Source organism: Thunnus maccoyii, chromosome 6 (assembly GCF_910596095.1).
Source record: "Thunnus maccoyii chromosome 6, fThuMac1.1, whole genome shotgun sequence".
NCBI classification, from domain to species: Eukaryota; Metazoa; Chordata; class Actinopteri; order Scombriformes; family Scombridae; genus Thunnus; species Thunnus maccoyii.
Window position 1 is genome coordinate 17,167,636 of NC_056538.1, and position 27,240 is coordinate 17,194,875.

General features: G+C 39.3%; 1 protein-coding gene across 3 annotated transcripts; it reads right to left on the reverse strand.

The window, feature by feature from the left end:
- gosr1 (golgi SNAP receptor complex member 1) lies at window positions 1-27,240 on the reverse strand. 3 transcript variants are annotated; one of them, XM_042414002.1, is made up of 9 exons: window positions 27,133-27,240; window positions 26,562-26,673; window positions 24,064-24,151; window positions 23,313-23,420; window positions 22,948-23,039; window positions 17,060-17,134; window positions 4,442-4,471; window positions 847-929; window positions 1-681 (listed from the first exon to the last, which is right to left on the reverse strand). In XM_042414002.1, the coding sequence occupies exons 1-9, from the start codon at window positions 27,164-27,166 to the stop codon at window positions 557-559; spliced, it is 747 nt and encodes a 248-aa protein (XP_042269936.1). In that variant the 5' UTR covers window positions 27,167-27,240; the 3' UTR covers window positions 1-556. The 3 variants fall into 3 exon arrangements, with proteins under 3 accessions (XP_042269936.1, XP_042269937.1, XP_042269938.1); XM_042414003.1 differs by lacking the exon at window positions 27,133-27,240 and adding an exon at window positions 26,175-26,314 and having other exon boundaries at window positions 26,562-26,663; XM_042414004.1 differs by lacking the exons at window positions 26,562-26,673; window positions 27,133-27,240 and adding an exon at window positions 24,659-24,958.

A 27,240-nucleotide genomic window follows, 5' to 3' on the forward strand; every position in this document is an offset into this window, starting at 1 on the left:
TAGAGTTCAAGTCATATACTGTATTTTGAAAAATAAAATGCTTTAAGTAATGATTATCTAGTTTGACACACTTCTTTTGCACATACTGATATGAATAATTTATTAATTCACATTTTACAGCCCACAATGAACTAGCCATCCCACTCCATCAATTAAAAAAGGACCATTCAACTAAAAATCCTTCCACCTGTGAAAAAGAATAATGCATCACGTGTTCTCTCAGTCTCGTCACACTTTCCTCGGCACAGTTTCTCTCCAAGTGAGTTATCAATATAATCTTTTTAAAATCTAGTCTCATATGTACTTTTGGTCTCCATTTCCTTGTTGGCAGCAGAGCATCCAACCACCAGGCTTCCATCTGTCCCATCGCTAAATACAAGTTAAGAGGCTCTTGTTGGCTGAGTTTGTCCCTGCTGTAGAATTGGACCAACTGAACGTCCCCTTCTGCTCACGAGCCTCCAGGGTCCTCCAATCACTGAGCTCGGTTTCCTGGGGTTCCCACGCTACACAGAGCAGAACGATCCTGCCCCTTTAAAGACTTCAACAGGCCTGGTTTTCAGTGAAAAGCGTAGAGCAGGAGGAGAATGGTACAGACGCCGATCACTGTTCCGAGGATGAGAGAGTCTCGTCTCTTCCGCAGGTTGATTCGCTGGATGAGATTGTTGATGGTTGGGAAACGGTCTTGGAGAGCAGGGAGTTAAAGAAGATCACAAAGTTTGGGATTTTCAACCAGATTAGAAATTAAATAAGAAATAAAAGCTACTTGTTTGTGTGCTGTGATGAGTTTTAACAAAGGTGGATATCTATTCAACACACAAGCATCCACACACGCAGTATAAAGGATACTGGCCAGCGTGTTGACCCTGCTCTGTATGGATTTCAGCATGCCCCTTTGGGAGGTCATGTTCTCCTTGGTCGCCATGGCAATGCTGAAAAGACAGAGAGAGAAATGAGTTGATAAGTGACAATACTCCATGTTGTTGTTCTCATTAGCACGGTAAAGTGCTTTTCACTGTTGGTGAGTCAACATATGTTTAGAAATTCAATTCCATCGGGGAATATTTTGGAGAAATGAGCATCTGCTGTAAAAGAACAAGTGGTGATGTCTTTTAAAGCTACAGCAGAACCTCTCACAGTATATCCTTGAAGAAATGTATTTTAAAGAATGATTTAAAAGTAGACATTTTTTGCTATGGTGGTCCTACATTTCTTTCTCCTTTACTGCACAAAGAATAAAGCTAGACTACAATCCAGACTGTTTCAGTCTAGATTTTGTTATGTTTATGAAAGACAGAATTTTGGTATGCCTCAACATATGAGTGACACAAGAAAAGGTAGTTTCTAAACATACGTATTAGACAAAAGATTAGACCAAAAAGAAAAAGTGCAAGGTATCTGCTGATATTTGCATTAGCAACTTAGTCATGTATTTAACCACAATAATAGTGACATCCCAAGCAAACGTCAAAAAGTCAACTTAAATACAGAAGATACTCCAACAGATATTTAGTAGAGCTGCAACAAGCAGTTAGTTGAGTAGTTAGTTACAGTAGATTAGTCAAAAGGAAATTTATTGCCAGCTATTTTGATAATCGATTAATCATTTTGAGTCATTTTTTAAGAAAAGTAATGTCCAAATTCTCTGATGCCAGCTTCTGAAATGTGAATATTTTCTGGTTTTCTTCTATGACAGTAAACTGAATATCTTTGGGTTGTGGACTGTTGGTCGGGACAAAACAAGACATTTGAGGACGTCATCTTGAGCTTTAGGGATCAGCAATCAAAATTTTTCACGACATTTTGTGAGACATTCATAGACAAAACAACTAATCGATTAATCAAGAAAATAATCAACAGTTTACTCAATAATGAAAGTAGTCGTCAGTTTCAGCCCAAATACTTAGCCTTTTAATATAAGAGGTAACAAGTTACATGTGCACCTGTCACCTGTTTGATAAGTATCTAATAAACTGCTGTTTTTTCCCCTTCGTGCACACTTCACATAATAAGATGCAGACTGCAAAACATATTTTCATATTTTTCGTGCAATGCTATCAGCAATAGGAATTAAAAAAGGTAGGATTAAAAGACTTTGTGTCAGTCAAGGAAGGTAATCATTCCAGGGTGAAACCATTAAGTCATCCTATCACGTTCTTCAGCTTTGTGTGGGTGCCTGCAGCACGTGTGCGAGCCGCCTGGGCTTGTAGAAGGAAGGTATAGAATTGCTGTAATATTGTACGTCTCTTGCTCTCAAACTTGGGTCTCAGCAATTTTCAGATGAGGAAAGTGCAGCTGCTGGGCAGTTCAGGGAAAGTTTCAGCCTCTACGTTTGCCTTCTGTGGCATCTGTTACACACAATAATCGATACTACTGAGCCCACTTTTGAGAGTCTCACTTCAACTGTGGGATCAGAGCGTTTGAGTGGTAGGAAATCAGCTCCCACAGCCTCTCTTGGAAACTGCTTATTATGCAGGACGGAACTTTAAGATTTCCACAAATATTTTCAGGTTGCTTTTTTTCCCCCATGTGCCTCATCACTATCTGTAGCAAGTACTGATCTGCTAATGCAAACAAAAAATGGGATCACCTCATTTCTTACTCTTCAGTATTTTGACATCATAATGAAATAATTTCCTATCACCAAGAACTAAACAAGAAGATGCATCAAGGCAACTGAAAAGATACAAATACAGACTTATGTATTTAAACTGAATACTCTCTACAAACAGTTGGCACGCAATGTTTTCTTCAGAGCAAGTATTGCATAAGTCTTGAACACTCAGGTGACAAGCAGTAAGCCCCGCCCACAGGGGACAAACTCCCATCCCAGTGTGGCGCAGCCTCATAGGAGGCTGATCAAAACAAAGTAGATGAAATCACCGCTGTTGTTTACTCTTTTGGTTGGAGATAATCATGAGCTGCAGGGCCAAGAACAGTAACAACAGCCAACTGGTTACAGAGTGTGTTTGTATGCAGCTTTTGGGTGAGTTAAGCTGCAAGACAGAATGTTGAGAGACATGCGGTTTTTAAATGTGAGGTGTGAGTGTTTGTGTGTGAGGTCATGGCATCTCCCTGTGGGGTGGAGGTTGCTGAGGGGACAGTCCGCAGTCTTGGCCTGGAGCAGTGTGTTGGGGATCGTGTTCTCCTCAGTCAGGAAGAAACACTTTGCTGACTCCAGCAACTTCGACCAGCCTTTCTCTTAATGTTTACCAGCTCATGAAAATCAGAGCTGGAGGATAAAGATTCCTTTCACACTTAATATGTGATCAGTCACAGATTGCTGTTTAAATTAAATTATCTGGGGGAGTAGTAATTTGTCAAAAAAAATTAAACATATGGTAATATGTGTGGAAGCACACCTCAGTATGTGTAGTAGTAATTTTATAAATATCACCGTAGAGAAATGTGACTTTGACAGTTATGACAGTATTTTGACAATTAATTAATTGTTTCAGTCATTTTTCAAGCAAAATTGACAAACATTCTTTGGTTTCGGTTTACTTAAATGTGAAGATTTGCTGTTTTTCTTTATCATATAAGATAGTAATACAAAAATTGTTGGATTTTGTCAGAACAATCAGAATTTGAAGGCATCACCTCGGACCCTGGTAAATTATAAACACTATTTCTTTATATTTTTGACATTTTATAGACTAAATGGTTAATTGAGAATATAATCTGCAGATTAATTGATAATGAAAATAATTGTTAATTTCAGCCCTAATAGGATAAAGAAATACATTGGTGAATTCTGGTTCAAAAAATGTGGGCAGAAATAACACAAGGGTAGGAAAAAATAAGCAATTCAAGAAAACAAAGGGTGGTGACAGAATCCACCAATCAGACCACTGTTGAAGCTAGTCCCAGAGGAACCATAGTTTACGAGACACAACGTACAGTACTTGTAATATGTGCAGGCCTGAGAGGAGAGAAAGGAGAAGGGACGGACTGGCGGGAAATGGATGATACATATGGATTAGTAAAGTAATGGGTTGTTTTGGGTATTCAGGGTTGCAGAAGTAAATGACAATGTTAGGTGACCTCCAAGCATGTATGTGGATGAAACTTTCCCAGTTGATTCTTAAGTATGAACAATGAGCAACTGTGCTGAAAATGTTCAGGGTCACTGATTAAAAAAAAAAAAGAAAAGGTACAATTTTTTGCAGTTCTAGTATATTGGGGCAGCAAAATCATTTTTTGGTGAGTTGTCATTTTTTGGACAAAGTAGGATTTTTTAAATTATCATTTTTCTTCAGCTCAGTCTGGGCACAATGGGACCCATCAGGCATGACATAGTCAGACCAGGATTGGGCCCATTTTCACACATACTGAGGGTTTGGACTGAGTTCAGGAGGTAAATCAAACAATGGAGAAAAAGGAGGGCTGTCACAAGCAAATCTATATCTCTTCATGAGTGCAAGACAATAACAAGGGGTCTTACCTTATTGTGTCATCCATCAGTCGGTCAGAACTATAGACAGTGAGAGGGAGAGGGGGAGGGAGTGAGAAAGAGAAAGACTGGTGAGTTATTGACATGAGGCAGTGTAGCAAAAACATGAAATGGTAATGAGTAAATTGCTCAGGGGAAGTTATCAGTTTCAGATTGACATTGATCAATACTATGCGAACTAGCTCATGATTTTGATCACATCACTTAGTGACACTGAGCTGAGCAAAGAACTGGATTTAATTTGATGCTGTTTGGTCCTAGATTTCCCTTCTCTCCATATCAATTTTATATCTTATCAAGAACTACATAGTGATTTACCAGCCAGTCCAGCAGAACATAATTTGAATCTTCCCACTAACAGTGTGCTCATGTCTGCTACCTGGTCCTATGGTGTTCATGTGTCAATTAACACAAAAAACAGTATTTTCTGTTTTTTAGATGTTGTCTAAAATGCCATTTTAGAAACATAATTTTAGTTTCACCAGCCTCCTTTTAGATTTTTTTTTTTTAATTAGTCATCTAAATCAATCAGAATTGATGCCATTTCTCACACAAAACACTCAAATACACATACAGTACTCCCCTAATCAGAAGTAAATTTAGTACTTGGACAAATGGTTTGGAAAGTTTCAATACTGATTCAAATTTCTAACAAATAATTGCAAGCTATTTTTAATTTCTGTTAAACTTCTGCATGGCAGAGCAGAAGAAGAAGTAATTTGTATAGTTTATCCTCTTGTTAAGGATGATTCCCACACGTACAGGGATTCTGGACTAAGTAGACCCAGAGGGAATTTCACCTCAGATATCCTGAAGCCCAAGCTTCTGCACAGAGACTTCAAAGAGGGAGTGTCAAATGGTTGCTTTTGTCCTACAGAGAATATGGTAAGGTACATATACACACACAAACACATGCACGCACACACAAATACAAACACAAACCTTTTATGTTGTAACGCCAGTTTCGTGTCTCGGGTTGCTCATAAATAACAATGCTCTCAGCGGTTTATTCCCTAATTGGAATCAATTTGGATAATGTTCCAGAGAACTAAAGTAAACCAAACAAATAAAACTGCACGGATTGTATTTCATAGTTCATCATACAACATCCATTCAAGAGCTACACATCTTCATTGTCATGCTTAATGTGTGGTTCTTTTGTATCCAACCAAAGTCACAGGCCTCTCCCAGATTTCTACCCTCACCTTATCCACACCAATACCCCAACCTTTACCTAAACCTTACCTCTAAACATTAACTTGATTGTCTCAAGGCTAATGCATAGATATTTTTAATATTTTTCCTAAACCTAACCTTGTGGTTTGGTGGTTAGTGAGAGTGCTTGCAGAGTGATCATAATCCATAATTTCATGTCAGCTTTTGATGTGTAAAATTCTGGAGTGGCATCTAATTTCAAAGTGGAGTTATTTTAGTACTACCCCTTGTAGCTCACTTCATGGACAACTTGGTGGCTGAATCAAACCAACGACAACTTTCAAACGATGGGTAATGTTAAGGGAGTGAATATGGACAAAGCCAAGCTCTTGGCATATGTACCACCTTAGCAGGTGCTCACACCAAAGACAGCATTGGTGTGGGTGTGTTGCTTTGGGTACCAGTAATCAGCCTTTATCTACCAAGAGTGTGTGCTTGCATGAATTTGACTGGCCAATACAGCACCTTGCCGGACAACATTGAGCTGCAGAATGGCAGAATGACAGTTCCAAACATTTAATGTTACCTGCTCCACATCTATGAGACGCTATCGTGATCCACTTGTTTTTCATTTTGGCCTGGAGAGTGTGCCATGCCTTTTATAATCACATCATTAAATGTGAAAGAAGTAAACACGAGTATTTTCATTTTCATTAATTTGATGATGTGGTAAACTTACACAGACAGATGAATGAGTAGGAAGGTCTCCTTATGTTTAATGGACTGGCCCCCCTGTGCCCTTGAAGTATGTTTTAAATGAGATGAAAACATACCGTGAGGCTCTGCTTATCTTCATGCATAGTTGGCAAGTATGTGTGCTGAGCTAACAGTTTTTTTTTCATCTAACAGATGCTGGGCAGCCCTCAAAGGAGTTTTAAAGATCCAAAAATGATGATAAACTGCAAAACTCAAAAAGCAGACAGCTGAAAAACAGCTAAAGCTTTGATTCAGGTAGACCAAAATGATGGTATAACAAATATACCACCAGATAATACAACCAAGAGGTTCTGACTAAATTTGATTGTGGACCAAACAACTGACCTTATCCAGGTCACTTATGTGGTCAAGTATTGACCAACTGATTTCTTACAGGACAATCCAGTTTCTGGGTTATATATTGATGTAATCGCGTTAACATTTGTCCTGCTGGTGACCTGTAATGTCAGGTTCCTTCTCACTGCTGGTGGACCACATGGGACTGATCTCAACCTGTGAACATAGATGAGTTTAATTGCTGTAATCCTAATCTTTACCTAATCTCAACCTTTTTTGTTTAGTTTAGATGGATTTACATTTATGATTGCCCCATACATATTTATTAGTTATGTGATTTCTTCTTGCAGTTGAATTTCATTTTGGTCTACATTTATCATACTAAATGAAGGGTTATGGGGAAAGGTAGGAACGATTACCATGGACAAGGAACGCTAACAGATATCAGTGGAATCATTAGAGTGTTGCCCATGAAGCTGGATGCTGCAAAAGGGACTTTCCACAGGAGGTCTGCTTGGGGAGGGATGACCCACAGGTCCCCAAAGACCTGTAGCAGACTTGGTAGTGTGGATTCTTATACACAGGCTGCGGATGGGCATGGCTAGCCAAATTGTAATGTACAGTCACAGTGCTCTGACGTCCTTCTGTTCTTGGTTCATAGCTCCCAACACAAGCACCAAACTGCAATTTGGGAGTAGATTGTAAATCATTTCTGTTGTCTATGTCACACTGAAATAAAATAATTTACAGGGATAAAATCATTCGATGAAATTGGATGGTAACTGGCACAAAATTCGGAATGAAGGCTGGTGGGCAAACTTGCACAAATGGATTATGGGAGCAGGTGGGTGAAGCAGAGAAAGTATCATTAGTTGTGATGCAAAAGGAGGGGTGAGGAGGACAATACAGCCAGAGAGAAACAATTATGCTTATTAGATTATTAGGCACATACAATCTAACAGTGCCCTAACAAAGGCTGCATGTCTGAAACAGACAAAAAGACACCTTAAGTGGTTGTGTTTAGGGCAAAGGTCAAACAGCCATGTGACAGTGGTCTTAAATGATGGAAGAAAAATCATCATGGAGGACAGACAAACGACTGACAGAAAACGTAAATCTTTAACTGTCTTTCTTCCAACAGTGCCTAACTTATAAGTCATGGACTGAAGAATAAATGACAGAATGGCTGCAAGCTGAGGTGAGGCTTGATTCATGGAGTTTCTATTTGCACAGATGAGATGGGGCAAAAGATTTATGAATTGTTCCCTCCATCATCAGAGCTTCAGCTGTAGTGGAGAGATTGATTGTGCCATCATGTTCATGTATATGTGGCCCTCTGTGTTTCATCTTTGAGTGGGTTCCTTCCATTTCCCCTGGTCAGTGGTGTTTTGCTGCAGTCATTAAATCGCTCATTAGCTCCAAGCTAATTGCCTTTCCCAGTGTGATGAATCAACCCTCCTTGCCCACATGCTTTCTTGTTCTCTTGCTATTCACACACACAAACATAGAAATGGACAAATGTGCCAACTCTTCACATGCATCATATGTCCATTTTCTGTTTGCATTCAGAAATACTACAACCTGTGGTAAAAGATGATGTCTGCAAAAGCAGTGTGATGCAGGTATTACACAAAGCCAAAATGTCTACAAAGATGAATAGTACTTATTTGTTTTTGATGACTCATCAGTTAGTTGACTAGTACTTTACCGCAACCTTCTGAAGGTAGCGCCCTGTCAGGTTGGCTTTTAGAGCAATATGAGGCAACATATACAGTCAATCAGGCAGCTAAACTGAAACATTCATTACTTTGTCTGCAAACATTGGCAGCAGTTGCAGTACACAAACTGCATCAGCAAAAATGAAAGGTGATCACAAATCTTAGATCAGATTCAAAGCAGATTCAGAATCATCTGCTACCTATTCATCACACTTTCCACACTGTAATATTCACAGAATAGATTTTTATGGCAACACTGCCATTCGCTCACTTTAATGTCGAATTAGGCTAATATACATAAAACCTAGCTTAACAAACAAGACCTCAACAAAACAGAAGCAAATGGTGGTATATTACAAAGAGGTCCTGGAACTGTGTTTAACACTGGGAATCAGTAATAAATAAATTGGGAAGACAATGTGAAAAAATGGGATTTTTTTCCCCCCAATTCAGGCATGTAACATTTTGAAAGAGGACAGACACCATTGTGCTAACAATCAAACTCTGCATTTTTGAAAGAAGGCCACATTAAAATGGTTTTATCACCTGTCACTTTAATCTCAATCACAAGCATCACAATTGTGTGCCGGTGTTAGCAAACAACAAATGGCAGCTATGAACGGGCAATCAAAAACCATGAAGCAACAGGGAAAGCAAATATAAAAACTTACATAAAATTGTTCTTGATGTCATGTTAAAATCTAGACAAGAATCTAGAAAGCTTTGTGACGTGAGTAACAAGGGCTTCTAACGACTATGTTGCCCCATTTTGTTGACAGTTTAGCTGGAAGGACTGGTCCCAACAACCCGGCAACTGGACAGCAGAGGTGTTGTGGTGGTGTAGAACATTTTGCTGCTCAGAGATCAACACTGTTCAATTGGGAGGTGCTTGGGCAAATAAAACCTAAAGCACCCTGAGCGTACTCAGCACATTACAGTAAGCAGAAAAACAACAACTCAAATCCACTGGAATCAATTAGAAAAAGGCATCTTCTCTCACAACAGCAGTAATAGCAATGAATGGACACAATCTTAATCTTGATAATGTATTGAAAGGAAGATGTGCTTTGATAGATCATAATGGCCTGTTAAGCATTAGCTAGTGAGTGAATAAGGGTAATGCACTCAACAAAAGCTGTGCCATGTAAGTGCTGCTGTTTTTGACAACAGACTGATCTTGACAACCAGCTAGGAGCAAATCACAGAAATAAAATTAGCCCAAATCTTCCAGACACTAGAACATGCTTATTGGGTAAAACCCTGACTGAACCTATAACACTTGTGAACTGACTGGGTCCCATATGCTTTGGTGAAAACTGAATAGAACAGTCTTTACCCTGAATCCTCAAAGCTCTCCTTTACTGATTACATTAGCATGTCAGGAAACTGGCAGCTCAGACCAAACATCTTAAGTTGGGCAGCAGGCCAGGCAGACTAAAAGCAGGGATCTCAAACTGGGGAAAGAGAAAAAGAAAAGTAAGAAAGTGAAAGACATAGGATGATGAAGCACCTACAGTGATGGGATCACAGTGATCACTTTATGAATGTGCAGCGCCAACAGGAAAAAGAAGAACATCTGGGGGAACAATACTAACATAACTGAACTTCCTGGACAGTTCTGATATAGGTATTCAACATCAACAGACAGCAAAATACTCATGCAAATATGAGTCAATGTAAGGTGTAAATTAACATTGTCTCACACTGACACCACTGATGTGCAAAAAAAAAGCAAGGCAAAGAGTCTACAGCCATGCTAGCAGTTCTATGAGACTGCACAGTACTTTGGCACAGCTGTGCTTTAGCTAAATGCTAATGTCAACATGCTAACATGCTCACAATGACAAGGTTAACATGGTGATGCTAAGCAGGTATCATGTTTACCATGATCACCATCTTAATTTAGTGTGTTACTGTAGCATATTAACATTTGTAATAAGTATTTGTTATAAACCAAAATATTGGACAAATTAAAATTTTGACTCGATGGTGCTAAATGAAAATTAAGGGATCAGCAAAGTTATTTCATTTTACAAATTTATCCTGAGGTTGACATGAATGTCTGTATCAAATCTGATAGCAATACATCCAGTAGTTATGGGAACATTTCTGTCAAAACATCATGGTGGTCTAATGCAAAAAGTCAGGGAAACATCAAAGTCAGTAGGATCCATCCTCTGGGGACTATGAATAACTGTACAGAATACCACGACTATCCATTTAACAGGGATATTTCAGATATTTCAGTCTGGACCAAAGTGGTGGACTGACAAACCAACTGACAACGCCATCCCTAGAGCCACACTGCTTGCATGGCTAAAAACCCTCTTTTTGACAGGAAGTCCTTATCAGTGTGACCACTACCATTAGAGCTGTTTTAACATGAACTTTTAATGGATCTGCCCCTCCTACCCTCTGGTATATTCATGAACACTGGCAAAGAGAGATGGAAAAACATATATACAAGGAAGGAGAGACAAGAGTTAGGGAGAACTAACGGATAGATCAACAGCACTTACTGTAAAGTACATCTAATAATTAAACAAACTTGCTAAAGTATTAAGTATTACTCTTATGGGAGTGCCCTGGTACCCAAACGCTTACTGGCAGATGCCACATCCCCTCAGAAAAATCTTTGGCTGCAGAGATTCTATGGAAATCTTTAGGCTAGGGGACATGAGTCAGCCTGTTTGTCAGACTGTATGTCAGGTTGGGAGGGGTGGTGAGCAAAAGGTGTTCATGAAGGCTGCTGTTTGGAGTGAAAGATGTATTCAATGACTCTGTATTGCTATCGTCGAAAGCACACATTACAGGCGGTGAAATTGAAAACAGACGGAGTAACTTCAGCCTTTAGTCTGTTGGTCTGGTGAACCACTAGTTTGCCCAACTCAAAGGTCTTCTCCTCTATGTAATCTTCCTCCAAAATATGTCAACTACAAACCCTGGAGTCAGTGTCCATCAGAAGGCTCTCTCTCTTTTGGGCTGCCAGCCAGCGCAGCAGTCATCTACTATTCTCAATTTCAGTGGCAGTTTATGAAAACGGACTGTTATGTCCTTTGCTTTAACCCAATAAAACTCATTTGTACATCCAGGAGCAATACAAATAGTGATGTCTTTTTTGTCGTCTTCTGTCCTGCGGCTTCCCAGTCTCTAAATTTCATGGTCTTTACCGTTGTATCTGTGGAACTCAGCCAGTCCAACCAACCCTGTGACATTAGAGGTTATAGCACCGCAAGACGGTGGCGCCATTCTCACGAAAGGTATAACGCAGTTTCTCTTTTCTTTTATTTATTTTATATATTTGTCATGTTTGTTATATAATTATTGATTAGAGTGGAAATCATTTTAGTAAACCACATTAACTTCATTGACTGTTTCATATCCATTTTAGGGAGCAGGCAGGTCTGACTGATGTAGAACCACATAAAGTTTATCTCTACCAGCAAAACTAGAGAGGGGGCTTTCTTAAAAAATGAATCTGTCTTGTTATCTTCTGTTGGGAATGACTACAGGCTGGCAGCCACTCCACCCATCGCAATCATTTGTAGATTAACTTGGGGAGATTTAGGTTTTTTTTTGTTTGGAAAGTGATTAATCTTGGCTGATCAGTTTGGCAATGCCGGTACTATCACTTGCCAATATATCTCAAACACAAAGTCACTATATAAAGTGTCATACACCATTTACGCAAATATGTACTGATCATACATTACATTATCTCCCCTAAAACTATTATAGGGACAGAACATTTTAATCCTCATGTAGGCTCACTTACCTGATATAAAAAGCCAAGGACACAAAAAGGGCACAAGCTGAGCTGCTAAACGACAACTCCACGACCAGCTCTCCATAACGTGGTGTGAATATCAAATTAAAAAACATCTCAAAAATCTCTGGGTCGAAGCTGATCAAGTAATTTCACATACGAGACACCTCATTATTCATAATACATGTGTTTAAAACTACCTTTTGCAAAGAGAGCATTACAGACTGTGTCAAGAATCATGAAAATGTAGAAGCATTTCAACTCGAATTTCTCATCTTTATAGAGTGCACATGCTCTGCCTTAAGTGAGACTTCAGACCATTGGTCTGGCTACTAACACATTTTAGCTCTTTTCTCTTGAAGCCCTCTTTCCTGTTTTATGGCTCTAATAGGATCAATCAAGCGTAACTCGATCCTCATCTTCAATCTCCTCTTTCCCCTCCCATGTTTGTCAATGGTCTGGGGAAACCCTATAATATGGGTTGTGGTTTAATAAGATTATTTCATTATCGGTCTTCTGATAAGTTGGGCTGGATTGGCATGAGAGTCTGACTGCTGGGAATGCAGGTGGCTGCAGCAAGCTAGAGGAGGTTCAGCACATTGTGTCTTCAGCTGCTCCTGTTTTCATCTCACATTTTTAAGAATATTTTCTCATCAGAATTCATTTAGGCTCTTTGGTGCCCAGTTTAAATCTCAAGAATTCACAAAAAACACATTATCTGGAAAACATTCTTCCTTTCCCCACTCAAGCCAAGTGTACACAAGTAACTGTGTGACAGATCTTAACAGGGCCGCACCCTTTCGGTGACAGAATAGGAGGAATGACTATCTCTGTGCTTCAGCACATGAATCCATTAAAGTGCTCACTTGGGTCTTTTGTGGTATTGTCACAGTGACTATTACAATGCAACCTGACTCTTATAACCTTTGTGGAGCAAGAGTGACAGAATGCTACTGCAAGAGAAATGTTGAGGTGGTAGCATTCTGCAGCTAAATCACTTTCTTTATACGCCTTCTTCCTTGGGAGTCATGTCTTATGTCCATGGTAAACCATCAAGGATACTTGAACTGAACTGTTGTCTGGTGAATCCAAGTTAAAACTGCACCAACACAATAATAGACTTATGGTGCTTGGCATTGTTAAATTGTTAAACCAACATTTAGGTGAAATGAATCCAGAAATTTAACATCTTTGAGATGAACTAAAACATACATAGTATCTACCCACCAGCCATGAACGACTTCATGAAGCACGGATATTTGCATGGTCAGATATAACATCAGACCCTACAGTTTCCTTGTTGTGAGACTGCCACAATGCATGACAAGAGTGGAATAGTCTGTAGTACTCTGTACATGGTACAGGGTTTTTCTGTTAAGCAGAGTTTAAGTCTCGCTGCATTCAGTTGAAAATGTTGATACAATGGGAATCATTTTAGAAAAAAAATATAAGCTGTCAATTTTACAAGCACATGACAAAAGCTTAGAACACTTTTACACACAGGTAAACCCCGAAACTCAAACTCTATAGAAGCCATTTCACATGTGTTTGCAGAGACACAGCTAGGGCTGGGCAATATCTCAAATTAATTATTTGAATTTTTATTTTTGCACAATGTGTAAAATGTCGAGAACTGAGTTATTACAATATGCACATGGTGGTAGCTGCTAAATTAGCTGTTTTGAGTCACAACAGTTCCGCAAACTGTGATGTGATTAGTTGCACTACATGCACACCTGTTGCAGTTAAGGGACTGTCATGACTCCAGGTGCCTTGCTGTCTCCGGCTATCTTGTAGTGAACTGAACTGAACACTGATCTGTGCTCTCAGTTTGTGTTAGTTTATGAGGTATCAGCTCTGGTTATAACAGTTGAAATGCTGGGAATTAATGGAATAGTTTCCAGGTTCTACTTTGTTCAGTTTGTCTCCACCTGCCAGGTAGCTAACACTAGCGAGCAACAATCTGCAGATATCAAGCTGATGTTGTGTAAAGAAACAGAAACAACAGTAGATTGATTTGTGAGTGGACTTTTCTGCTCTGCCTGTGTGCTAAAACTGATTATTAAACTGGATGTGCTCTACTTAGTTGAAGCATCTGGTACTGACAGTCAGTAGCTGCATGGATAAGCTATAATGTATGCATAATGATGACAGCCTTGCAGGTGGTGTAGGTCTTTACTACTCTTGCTCAACTGTCTTTAAAAAATATGATATTTCAAGCCTGCATCTTGCAGGCAAACAAAAATCGATGAATCAACCCCAAGCTTGAAAAAAAATTGAGATTAGATTTTTTTGGGCCATATTGCCCAGCCCTAGACACAACTAATGGCAAAAGCACATAATCTCCCATAAAAACACACCCATACATGCACAAACTGTAAATGCACATAGCCTATTAGGAAAGTGGTATTTACTGTACTAACAATCCACTCCTTGTCAAGCTACTTTATGTTACTCATCTTGTTTTTTGGTACAAATTTTGATGATTTGCTTGCTGGGCTACCCTGCTGTATCTGCTGAGCCCATCAAATTACCTGAAGAAGAATTCTGCACATGTTGACACTTAGATAGTCAGCTAAAGCCCACCCACTGTACAGTACATGATCTCCACCTTTTCATTTTATAAACTGAGACATTACAATGAGTTATTTCATGTTAGAGCAGGTGAAGCCACTTTTGAAGTGAATGGAGAGATCTTTTATGGGGAGTAATTGAGTCATTGTTCCTTTGAGAAGCTGAAACAGGAAGCAAACATTCAGCCACAGAGAGAATCAATCAGATCCTCAAGCCTGGGCAATGTTAAAAGCTGTTCGGTGGTTCATTTGTGTTTGGTTCGAGTGTCCTGCTGACATCTAATTTTACTTTCCACAAAGGTCGCCTCTCACACCTCTCTCACACAGGTACACACATGCAGATTTCACAAAGTTTACCACCTCACGCTGTTCTGTAGTGCTTTAGAGTCGGCCAAATGATAGTAGGACACTAATGAGGATGCTGGCAGTTCACAGTTTGACCTACTGTGTCAAAAAATATTGAGTATGACTAACTTTTTGCTGCTCTAAGGTGGAAAGTTCTGTACCAGAGTGGAAAATGTGATTTATAAAACGGCTTAATTAGTAGTCACAAACTAAATCTGTCCCCAATGATATTTTCTTCAAAAAGTATCAACTGGAGAACGAATTGTTTTTGCTTCAACTAGCCAGAAAAGCACTCAAATACAAAAAAACTCTAGATTAATGAATGCAACATAAGGAAAAAGTGGCTTTCCATCTGTTCAGAGAGTAAAAGCATGAAGAGATAAAGTGCCAAGAGGTGTCAGAGTTTAAGGGGGACCTATTATGCTCATTTCCAGTTCTATATTTTTATTCTGAAACTGCACTAGAGTAGCTTTGCATGATTTACAGTTGAAAAACTCCTTATTTATCTTATACTGGTCCTTTATACTTCCCTTGCAAAGCAGCTGGATTCGCAAGATCACAACATCATGAGATCACGCAAGAATCCATCCTGTCATGCTTCAAGTTATGCGCTTATGTCTGTCCCAACGGTAGTTCACACTAATCAGTGTCCTATGAAGATTCTCGCGTGATCTCGCAAATCCAGCCACCTCACAAGGTAAGAAGGTGATAAACAGATGGTTCATCCAATCACCTGTTAAGTATTTTTTGAAAGTGCCTGTCCTTTTCCAAACAGTTTCCAAGGACGAATTCACAGATGGTTCTGTTTAACAAACCATCTGGCATGTCAGGTTACCTTTATGCAGCTCAACCTCTGTCTGAAAAAGGCGGTTTTAGCTCCTGTCTCTTTAAGACCCCCCTCCCAATGAGCCCACTCTATTCTGATTGGCCAACTTCAGGAAGCCTAGCGAGGGGCAGTACATATCAGAGTTGTGTTAAGTTACTGCTGATGAAAACCCATCATTTCCTGCTTTTGCTGCTTCATATTAAATTACTAAATAATGAAAGACTTTTGTCATGAAGAATTTATAGGGAATGAAAAGTATTCACCACCAAATTAGTGGACCTTCACTAGCGGCGCTATTCTTCAATAAAACAGGTTGAGACAGCAAGAGAAATTATCTGGAGATATTTGGAGCTCTTTTTCAGCAGATCAGTTAGAAATAATGCAGGGAGGAGTAGTACAAGCACAAACAGCCACAGTGAGATGTTTGATGAAGAGCTGCAGAAGACTAGCACACCTCCAACAGATAAACAACTTATTTTACTTTGCCCTGCTGTGTAATGGAAAAACACAGTGTGGCAGCTGGGGGCCAATCTAGCGATTTATGCTGGTCTTAACAGTCAACAACAGAGCATTTCACATGTTTAGCTCTTAGTTTAGACATATTGTGTTTGCTACCAGTCCAGTTGCTTGTGAAAATAACAGTGGCTACCCTTGTCTGAAAATTGTGGTTGGAGAAACAAAGATGCGGGGGGTTGCAATTTCAATGAAGCCCCACCTGACATAAGAGGAGGCATCAAATCTGAAAGGCTTGTTAAATCACATAAGTTCAGAGCAAGCCAGCCCACACTAAACTGACTGGGTGGTCTTATTCCACAGTTTGTGTGTTAGCAGGCACATCAGAGACCCAAATATTTACGCACAAGCACTGAAAAAGTGAGTTTTTCATAATATGGCCCCTTTTACAAGCAAGCACCAGCAACATCAGTGATTTCCAGTGTTATTCCAAATGGCTGAGCAGTGCCATCACAATGAATTATCCCAGCTTTGATTTCTAGGAAGCAGTAGCTGCTACCTTGCCAGGAAAGGCTGTACAGCTCTGGGAAAAATGGCTGATAAATTCTACGTGGAACTGCTGGGGTTGACAAAACAACACCAATTGTTTGATATCCTTAAAGGCTTTCTTGATTACGTCAAATTCCTCAAATATGGCAAAGAAAGGTGCTGGGAACTTACTTTCTGAGGTGCTCATGTTCCTTCAGAAACAGCTCTGTTCTTCTGTTGTTGACCCCGGAGCCACTCTTGTATGTCCTAAGAAAGGCACACAGATACACTGATAAAAACATGACTGTCATTTTGAACAAAGACACAAATCAAGGAAAATTATGTAACAATATTTGCTGTTTGTGTAATGTGTCGCAACAATCGAAAACACTGAATGGAAATTTTCTGTGTTTAGGCAATGACAGTGTCCTTATATGTCCCCTAAGACTAGTGGTGTAAAAGATCGTAGTTGATCTGTGATCCGTATGTACAAGTATCTCAACTGCAGATTAAGTGTAAAATTTAATGTCTCATTTAAGACAAAGTAAACAAATTGCCGTAAGTACAAGTCATGGACAGACAGCGCGTCGCTAACAGGGATTTTGAAGAGCAACAACCAAACCAGCATTTAATGGGTCCTAAGTGACATCTACAGGTATGTTTACATGATGTTTAATGTGCTGCAGCTGAGCAGCTAATTAGCTATCTAGCTACTAACTGACGTTAGCGGTGAATGTTTGCTTGGTGGATCGTTCAACAAGCTGCAGGACAAGACGTGTGTTCATGTTTGTAAGTTATCATCAAGTTTTGATGATGTGGACACAAACTATTGTTTCATTCACTACCATGTTTAAAAGCGGAAGGTATCAGGCCTCATATTGCACTTTAATTTAACAATTTAGCATTGAATATTTTATATATTTTGCACCCCTAAACATAAAACTAATATTCTCTTGGCCTCATAACCATCCCAGCATGACAACCTGTCTTTGGACATACCAAGCTAACACTCTTGACCCACTCTTTACAATATTGGCTCTCGTCTGCCCTTATCAGCGGGTGTTGAAGGCAGTCATTGAGAAAAAGAGCAATCCAAATCACTGTTCAGCTGAGTGAATTATTTAGTGCAATTTATGGTGACCACCATCGCATTTTCTCTTTTACTCTTCCACAGTAAAAAGTGTTTAATACAACAAAACATTACAGACCTGGTAGCATTTTTCAAATTCACCTTGGTGTGAAAACAGTTTGCTAGTTTATTTTATGAAGTGAGGTCTTTTGAAATCACTTGTCTACCACACATTTGCATATACATCTGATGTAAAGATGTAAAACCCTTGCATGTCCATTCCACCGAGCATGTACTATTCCTTCACCTAATTGGAAAAGTTAGTTAGCTTAGAATGTTGCACACCCGTATGTGATAAAGGGCTAACAGAGTGCCTCTGTCTTGCTTTGTTGCTCATTTTTATTTGTCTGTATATAAATTAGAGCTATAAATCATCCTGGAAAATAAGAAATGACAGAGACAGCCAGACCAACTCAGGCAACAAAAGCCCCAATCTTTGACTGGCAGAGTTTATGAAATAACATTTTTCTTATGGATAGCATACCTGCACATACGATGCCTGCAGCATAACAGTACAATTGGTTTTTCCATCAGGACGACATGATAATAGGTGTTGCTGTTGAGGTTTGTTGGTTCACACAAACCAAAGAAAACACCTGTCACCTATAGCTCTATCTAACTACCTCACTGTGACTGCGTCTTCTTCTACTTGTAATATCCACTGATAACAAAAGCACTGGCATAACTGCTGTGTAGACCTGTTTCTATCAAATGGCAGTCGGCGCCAGTACCACGGCATTCCTTGTATTTCCTACAGTAAAAGCCTTCCTGTGGTTCACCGGTGGAAAGCTTTTAATGTGAAGCAGCAGCAAGAGGAAATATTCAGTTTTCATTAGCAGTAACCTAACACAGTGAATACAGAAGATCAGAAAACAGTGAGAAAGCTAGAACCAACACATAGGAGTGGATCAACATATTACACAAGAGCTTCTACAGGACTCAAAGTTGAATAGCAAGCCTTTTAAACATGGTGCTCTTTCTCTAGTCACCTGCATGATCACATATCTTGAGCCAATCAGTTTACTGCAACATGACTTGAAAGAGAAGAGATGGTCACGCTGCTCCCAAGCAGGGCTATAATATTTCAGCTTTGTACAGTTGTCCTCTGTTGTGAATGTGTAAACGCTAATGCTCACAGTTCAGAAATTCATAGCACAGCTTCACTTTGTTGTCAACAAGCTGGGAAATGGGCTTTACTTCCACCCTCTCACCCAATCTGTCTCTCATGCCTCTTTACTCCTCCAGCCCACCATCTACCTCCTACTGAAGAATTTAAAAAACCGTAAATAATAAATCTCAAGGACAGGGAAGCGGCGCCATTGAATCATGTAGAGGGTCATTGATTCATCCATATTTAAATGTGAAAATTGACAATTTCAAGTTTGCATCTCTATTTTACGACTGAATTTTTTGTGAATGGGCACCTCAAAAAGATGGCTTCAGAAAAGGTATGTTGGAGTTAATTAATGATCAATTTTGATCACTACCCCTTCTATCCAAATATTGATAGCACCATAAAGCATCAGAAATGAAGCTGTACCATCTGGTAGCAGTCAAAGTTAATGACTATCAGCATCCCTGAACAGCTGACTCCCCCAGTGCTCTCCTTGGTTTCTGGTCATTAAACACAGCCCCACCCTCCTGCTGGGCAAGAACAAGACAAAGAGCGGGGCAGTGAAACATAAGACTATGCACACACACATACTGTACACCATAAACATCCTACTCCACCCAGCTTACTGTAAGCAGTCCAAGAACAAATGTGCCTACTTCATCCTCAGTGCGCCATCCGGAGCCGTTGAATGGAAACATTATATTCAGTGCACACACAGCACACTCCACAGTGGCTGCCTTGAGCCCAAGCTAGCCGCCCCACCAGAAGGGCTGATGCCTTTGTTGGGCTAAGTATTGCCTGTACTGACAGCCAGCTTCATCACTCCAGCAAGGCTTTTTAAAAGGGCAACAATGTAAATCACAGACTAGCTGTCATTTGTGTTGCTGACATTTAGAGTCAAAGCAGGAGAAGAGAGAGCATTAGGTCTGAGCTCAGCTCTGCTCCATGCTGCTGTTATGAATGACACAGCTGAACACAAGAAGTGTGTGTGTGTGCGTGCATCCATGCATGAGAATATGTTTTGCTGACAGAATCTGCCAGCACACTGCAAGAGATATTGATACAGCATTTGATAAAATGTCATATTGCTCATTTAAGTGCAAGTGTGCACTATTTCTTTTGATCAATATGGATTTTCTGTGTGTGCAGTGTAAACAACCTTAATAGATCATAAAAATCTACAACGGACTCCTTCCTGACCAGGTTTCCTCCATGCCCATGATCTCTACTGCCCTCTACCTGACAAAAGGCTTAACTGCAACAGAAACGTCCCATGCCAGCATCAACGGCATCTTTTAAAACATGATGCAGGCCGACAACATTTTAGAACAACATGACCTTCACATATTTCACAAAATACAACTTAATCTGCAGTATATTATATTAAAGGTGTGATTATTGTTACTTATCATTATGCTGAAGCTAGGCTGCTATAGCCAAGAAAAAAGACTTGGATTCAGACTTTAGTTTAGAGATAGAAGCATTAAGATAAAAGCACAAAGTCGAAACATTGAGGCCCTGCTTCTGTGATTTGGGGAAAATAGTTCTGTACTCAATTTTTCTTACTCTTGAGGGCAACTCTGAGTAAACACAGATTAAAATGTAATCAATAATTTTCTCTGTATGTCCCTCTGACAAGATCAAATCGAAATATGATACTAAGTTAGTTAGTCAGCTTTGTTATTTCTCACAAGCCACATTACAGTAAAGGCAGCTCATCAGATCAAGTCTGCTTTCATATTTTCTCAGTACTTTGCCTTGCCCCGCTGGCAAAGGTCAATGAGGGAGGTTAGGAGGAAAGTTTCTTTACAAAAGAAACTGTCACATGTTAAGCATGACTCGACATCTCATTGCACTTGTGCCATAACAGCAGCAGCGGTAATTCCTCTACCTGTAAGCTCAAATGGTTCCCTCATTAGTGGCCCCCAGCACATTAGTCATCGTTAGCCTGAGCACTAGGTCAACAACACTGGCTCATTTCTATGCATTAGATTCATCAGCACTGAGCCTATTAGCAGAGTCAGTGGTACTACTTAGCAATGTGATTTAATGAGAAGATGGAGTGAGCTGCTGCATGTAGTGCTGACCTCATAAGATGTTACTAACTGAATAGATATACTGTTTAAAATCTCATTGCTTATGCGCAGTGACTGTCAATTCTGATTATATAATGGCATGGTGATGCATTGATATATAATCGATTTCTAATAAGTTTAATTATATGTGGTATTACCAATAATTCATTAACGACTAAAAGTTATTGTGCGTTTTTTTTCTTGTTTGTTTCTTATGTTAAGTGTTTCTTATAACTGCGGTGTCAATCATGCATGTTATAATAAAGAGCAGTTCATTCATGTTCACCTTGCATAAATGTATAAAGTTGCTGAGGTAAAAAGTGGTGAAAAAGTCCCCTGCAACTCAGTGTCCTAGAAATGAATACTGATACAATACATTGACAGGAGCCAAAGAAGGAGAAAGCGCAGCGCCTAGAGCCACTTCAGCCACTATGAGTGTGTGCATGTCCCTGTATGTGTATGTAGATTAATCAAGTCAGGAGAGCATTATTTCTAAATTTAGCAACACTGTTTCATAGACTGTTTCAATAAAATGGTGACATGAAAAGCTACAGTATGAGCTGTAATCATATATAGTCTGATATTTCAAACTGAAATCACACTGCTGTAAAGCTTTCAGTTTCTGTGTGATGAGCTCCAGCACATTTTCTAATAGGCAATCTCTTGAATTAACTAGCAAGCCATGCACTTGTACGTTTTCTATGGAAAACATGAACACAGTCTGTACAGCGGTTATATATATCTACCCAATGCAGTGCAGGGAAGTTGATTACAAATTTATATCATTAATAAGATTTTACCAGTAAAACAATTGAAGGAATCAATTGACTGAATCTAATAAAGTAGGTAAAATATTGGGAAAATTACTTTAAGATTCCCTCTCCAGAGGCTTTGCTCTACATTTCATGTTGAATTATGAGAAGTGAAGAAGAAAAGAGTTATTATTTAAAGTGACTGTGAGACCTATGGAAGGTATATTACTGTATGAAGCAGCCGCAGGATATCTGCATACTAGATGGCTGGAGAGGATCAATAGGAATCCTGCAGTGCTCACCGTACAGTCACTACTGCGTCTTACAGATCAATAAGCTATTACCAAAAAAAAAAAAAAAAAAAAAACGACAAGAGTCATGGTCTGAGGGAGCACCCACCATTTCATTTCAATACACTCACTCACAACTGAGCCAATCTGAGGAGAGGACACACTTTCTCAATACAAGGTCAAAGAGTCCATCAATCTTCTTTGGTTTTAATGGCCAACATTTTTCAAGAGCATGCCAAGTGGAAGTCAAAGTTCAACTATCCCTCTAAGGAATAACGTCTACAACATAAAAGCACCGTGAATAATGCTCTGCAGTTTTTATTCCTGCACAGCCACTATGATCAAACACAGGCAATGCATCACATGACAATGTTATTTGTGTTGTATTTGGTATCTTTTGTATAAGACACCACATACTCTTTTTTTCTGCTCTGCAAGGAATCACTGAGTCATCTGTCCGGGCCATCTGTGCTGGCCGGTAATGCCACCTATCAGCTATTTAGGTTACTAATCTGACACTTTCTGACTGTAAAAAAAAACAAAGATGTGTTTCTTTACTGTTTATAGCGAGTGAGAAACACACCTGTCAATACATTTAATGAGTTATCAATAGTTTTGTGCATTGGAATTGAATTCACATCATAAATATTCAAGTACAGAGACCATATTCCCACATTTCTGAGACATGCTGTTATATTACCTGTGTGAACGGTTACTTACTCTATGTCTTTTCTGACGGATCCTAGTAGGTCTTCTCTTTCCCGGATGGCCAAGAAGTTTCCTTTAGTTTTGTGGAATTCATGTGTGTAATCCTGGGTAAAAAAAAAAAAAAAAAAAAAAGGGGGAAAATGAAGAGCAAGTGGATAAAGAACAAAGAATAACATCAAGAGAACAAAATGGAAGCATTGAAGCATGTGTGCTTTTAGCAAATTCAGTGAAGAATATTATTATTTTTACCAAACTGGTCTGTTACAAAAAACAAAAACAGTTACAGAAACCAAAAATGTAAAGTAAAATAACCAGAGTATAGAAAAGAGATGAGCAAGAGAAATCGAGGAATAAAAGGGATGAATAAGACGGCAAACCTGTAGGATGTCTCTGTGTCTCTGGAGTGTGTGCATAAGTGCAGCATTGAGAGAAGCCGTACCCGGGGCGTTGGTGTACTCTGCCATCTTATCATTTATGGCAGTCAGCTGACAAAGAGGTAGAAAATGAATGGATGCACAGATAGATGAAAAAGACACCGGAGAAAACAGGACATTAGCAGATAAGGTAGACCGACACAGAAACTCAACACAACATGACACGCACACAAAAAACAACAACCAGCAACACACACAAAGCAGTCGACTCAGGGATGCACAGATTATATTGCAAATAGTCATTTCATAAGGTGCAATACTGTAGAGGGAAAAATGTATTTGCACCCACTGGTGTTCAGAACAACAAAGAACCACAGATGCAATGTAGCTGCTTTTTACTGACTTGTATTTATTGTATTTGTTTTTACATTTATGAGTGATATTTAACAGCTGTATTTACAGGTAGAGTGGTCTCTTCTTGTTTTTTTGAGTTATCTGCTTTCAACTGCTTCTGGCCAAATGTTTAGTTTTTGACATAAATTCAGTCATTAAGCTCATTAGCTCATTGTTTACTATGGCTCAACAGATTGGTTATTATGAGTCACTGAGTCCAGTGTAAACCATGAGAAGAGGAGACTGCAGTCTGTTCATTCCTTGATGGAAGACAAGAGCCTTGGCATAAATTCAATGCTGTTCTTATAACAGTCTTCTTGCTGGCCTTTCACGGGCCACTGGTCCATGTGAATTTACTTACTTTCCCCAGCAGCTGTTCAATCTCCACTGACATGGTGTCAAACATCCTGTCCTGGGTAGAGTTGTTTAGCAGCGGGGTAGTGTCTGACCTTGAGGAGGAAAAACAAAGAATGAGGAAGAACTAGAGGCTGGTGGCACGACTAAAAGCTGCCACAGAATGTCACATTATTTATTTTCATTTTTCAATTAAAAGTAATGTGTTGCACCCTAATGTGATGCATCAAGTCCACGTGTAAATAAATGTTAAATTAGAAAATTCTCACACTTTATTTGGTTTAATACAGCACTGTCCAGAATCTACAGACTGTGTGAAGAAACCAAAGCAGGCATCAAGCTGCTCCTTCTATACACAACTTGACTGACTAGCTGCATTCAATTATAAGTGCAACTGATGGGTTTAATTTTATATTGAAGAATCTAAAATTTAAGGATGTGCTTGATCGCCAAGTCTCGTCCATACAGCATGAAAGTGGCTTAATTACTATAACAATCAATGATGTACTAATAGTATTAATATTGTAGCATTCTCTCTTACAAGTGTTCTCCACAGATATCACAGCTAGTGAACAACACCCCTTAAGTTTCTATAGACTCACTGTATTGTTCATAGACATTTCCTTCCTGCTGCCTACACATTCCAGTCTCCCAGCAGACTAATACATTTCCTCCATGACTCCTGAAATTATTAGACAAATGTTGGGATAATTGACCACATGTGACTGTGATCAGTTTTGACAAGTGACCTTTTTTATGTTCTAGGTAGAGCAGCAATGAGTCAAATAATCGCGAATTCTTGTGATATACAATTAATCGGTTTGAGTAACTTTTTAGCTTCCAGCTTCTCAAATGTGAATATATTCTGGTTTCTCTAGTCCTCTATGACAGTAAGCTGAATATCTTCGGTTGTGGACTGTTGTTCAGAACAAAACAAGACGTTTGAGGTCATCACCTTGGGCTTTGGGAAACAGTGATCAGCATTTTTCACAATTTTCAGACATTTTATTGACCAAACAACTAATCGAGAAAATAACTTGTAGTGGAAAATAATCGTTAGTTGTAGCCCTAGCTCTAGGACAAGCTTTCTCTAAGGTTATTCATCTCATACTGGTTCAATGTTAGCTATACATCCCTAGAGGAACAAGATTGTCTAATTTACAATCTTACTTTACTACACAAATGAGAGGGACTTCCTCTCAAATGACAATTTTAGCCCTCACATCCAAGGGAACTAAACCTATTGATCTCTATCAGGTCAAATGGGTTTCACTACTATAGGATTAAATTTGTGTCAAGAAAAATCTCCCAAAAAACAAACAAAAAAATTAAATTGAAAGTGAAAAATAAACTGAAAGCAAAACTTCCAATAAAACCATTTAAGAGTGAAACATTTGTTACAATATTCTCCATTTTTCTTTCATTGATCAGGATTTCCCTTTTGTCACTTTTTTTTTGCCTAATTTTCAGTTTTGTTGTTGAACTTTTCAGTTTCAGTTCAGAATTGTTTCATTTCAATGGTCTGGAGGTGCAAAAAGTAGTACAACTTACCAGTGACCTGCCCCTCCAAAAGTAATTGGCTAATGGGGGATGCAGCCCTGTAACACCCGCCTACATGAGAGCTTTGTGTCAGAACTGAAAAATTCAGCAGCAAAACTGAAAAAAGTGACCACAAAAGTTTTATTGTAAATTTTGCCTTTTTTGTTTTCATGCATTTTTATTCACTTTCATTTTTTATTTTTTTGATGCTTGGGAGATTTTGCTCAATTACTGTGACAGAAATTTAATCCCACACACTACTAAAACCCATGACCTATATGAGTAGTTGATCAACTCCACCCCTCTCTATCCCTGTCAGATGCAGAGAAACTTGTTGATGCCTTTATCGCCTCAAGACTGGACTACTGCAATGTGTTCTTCACAGGGATCCCTGGCAGGAGCATCCAGAAGCGCCAGTACATTCAGAACAGCGCTGCCAGGATCCTGATGAGGATGTGAAAACACAAACCTATAACACCAATTCTGTTTTCATTGCACTGGATCCCTGTCTCTTTCAGGATTGACGACAAAGTCCTGCTACTCTCATACAAATCCATCAACGGACATGTGCCTCCCTACCTGCAGGAACTGATCATACCACAATCCTCCACCCGCACCCTGAGATCTGCCAGCAGCCCCTCAGTACTAAGCTCCACACCATGGGGGGTCGAGTCTTCTGCTCTGCTGCACTGCACTTGTAGAACAGCCTTCCTAACCATCTGAGGGCAGCACAGACCTTACACTCTTTAAAAAAAAAACTTTTATGTTGCAGCCTAAAACCTTTCTATTCAGGAAGGCTTTTTCATCTTATTACTATAATTTTCTTTGTGTGGTGTTCTCTATGTTATTAATACTGTAGCACTTTGAGTTTCACTATGAATGAAAAGTGCGGTACAAATTAAAAGTATTATTATTTGTTGTTATTGATTACTCTGCAGGTGTGACAAGTGGAAGAATTGATCTTACGTGTCTCCTCGACGTACATCCCTGGAGCTGCTGTAGCTGGTGCACAATTTACTGAACGAGACCAACTTCAGGTCAAGTTCATTCTCCAATTGTCTGGCCTGCTTTCGCAGATCTGAAACACAGACACACACACACAGACAGACAAAACATTTTAACACTTACCAAAGCCTCGTTTTAGCTTATTGTCAAAGACAGAATTATCTTAAATAAGTGGAGTAAAGAGTTCTAGCTATATTTCTCCGTTGCTAAATTAACCAAAATAAAATGTATTAGAAAAACGCCACTCGTTACCATGTAATTAGTGTAACCCAAACTAGTACAACAGGCTCTCGATGTGAATGTGATAAACGGGTTAGAGTGGCGACACAGATTTAAAAGCTTCATGTTCAACTTAAATGGCGATATGTTAGCTAGCTTGTTAGGAGCTAGTCGTGATAGAGACACGGACTGTGTTTAGACAAACATGCCGACGCTGACTCTGGCAAATGAACTGCTGACAATATTTTGTTACTGAACCGGATGAGGCTGTGAATAGTGTTGACGATACAGTTAAAAAAAAATTCTCCCGTACCTTCCCAATAGTTGCTGCTTCCTATCCCTGCCATCTTTGTTGTTCTGCGACGTCACCGAGTTCCGGGGGGTGTGACGTGTCAGTAGGAGAACGTCAACGTCCCGGTGC

Coding starts and splice junctions, on each gene's coding strand:
- gosr1 (XM_042414002.1), bottom strand. CDS start 27,166: ATGGCAGGGATAGGAAGCAGCAACTATTGGGAAG. Junction 26,674..27,132: donor AAGCAGCAACTATTGGGAAG/GTACGGGAGAAT, acceptor TCTGTGTTTCAG/ATCTGCGAAAGCAGGCCAGA. Junction 682..846: donor CAGGGTCAACACGCTGGCCA/GTATCCTTTATA, acceptor CTGCTCTCCAAG/ACCGTTTCCCAACCATCAAC.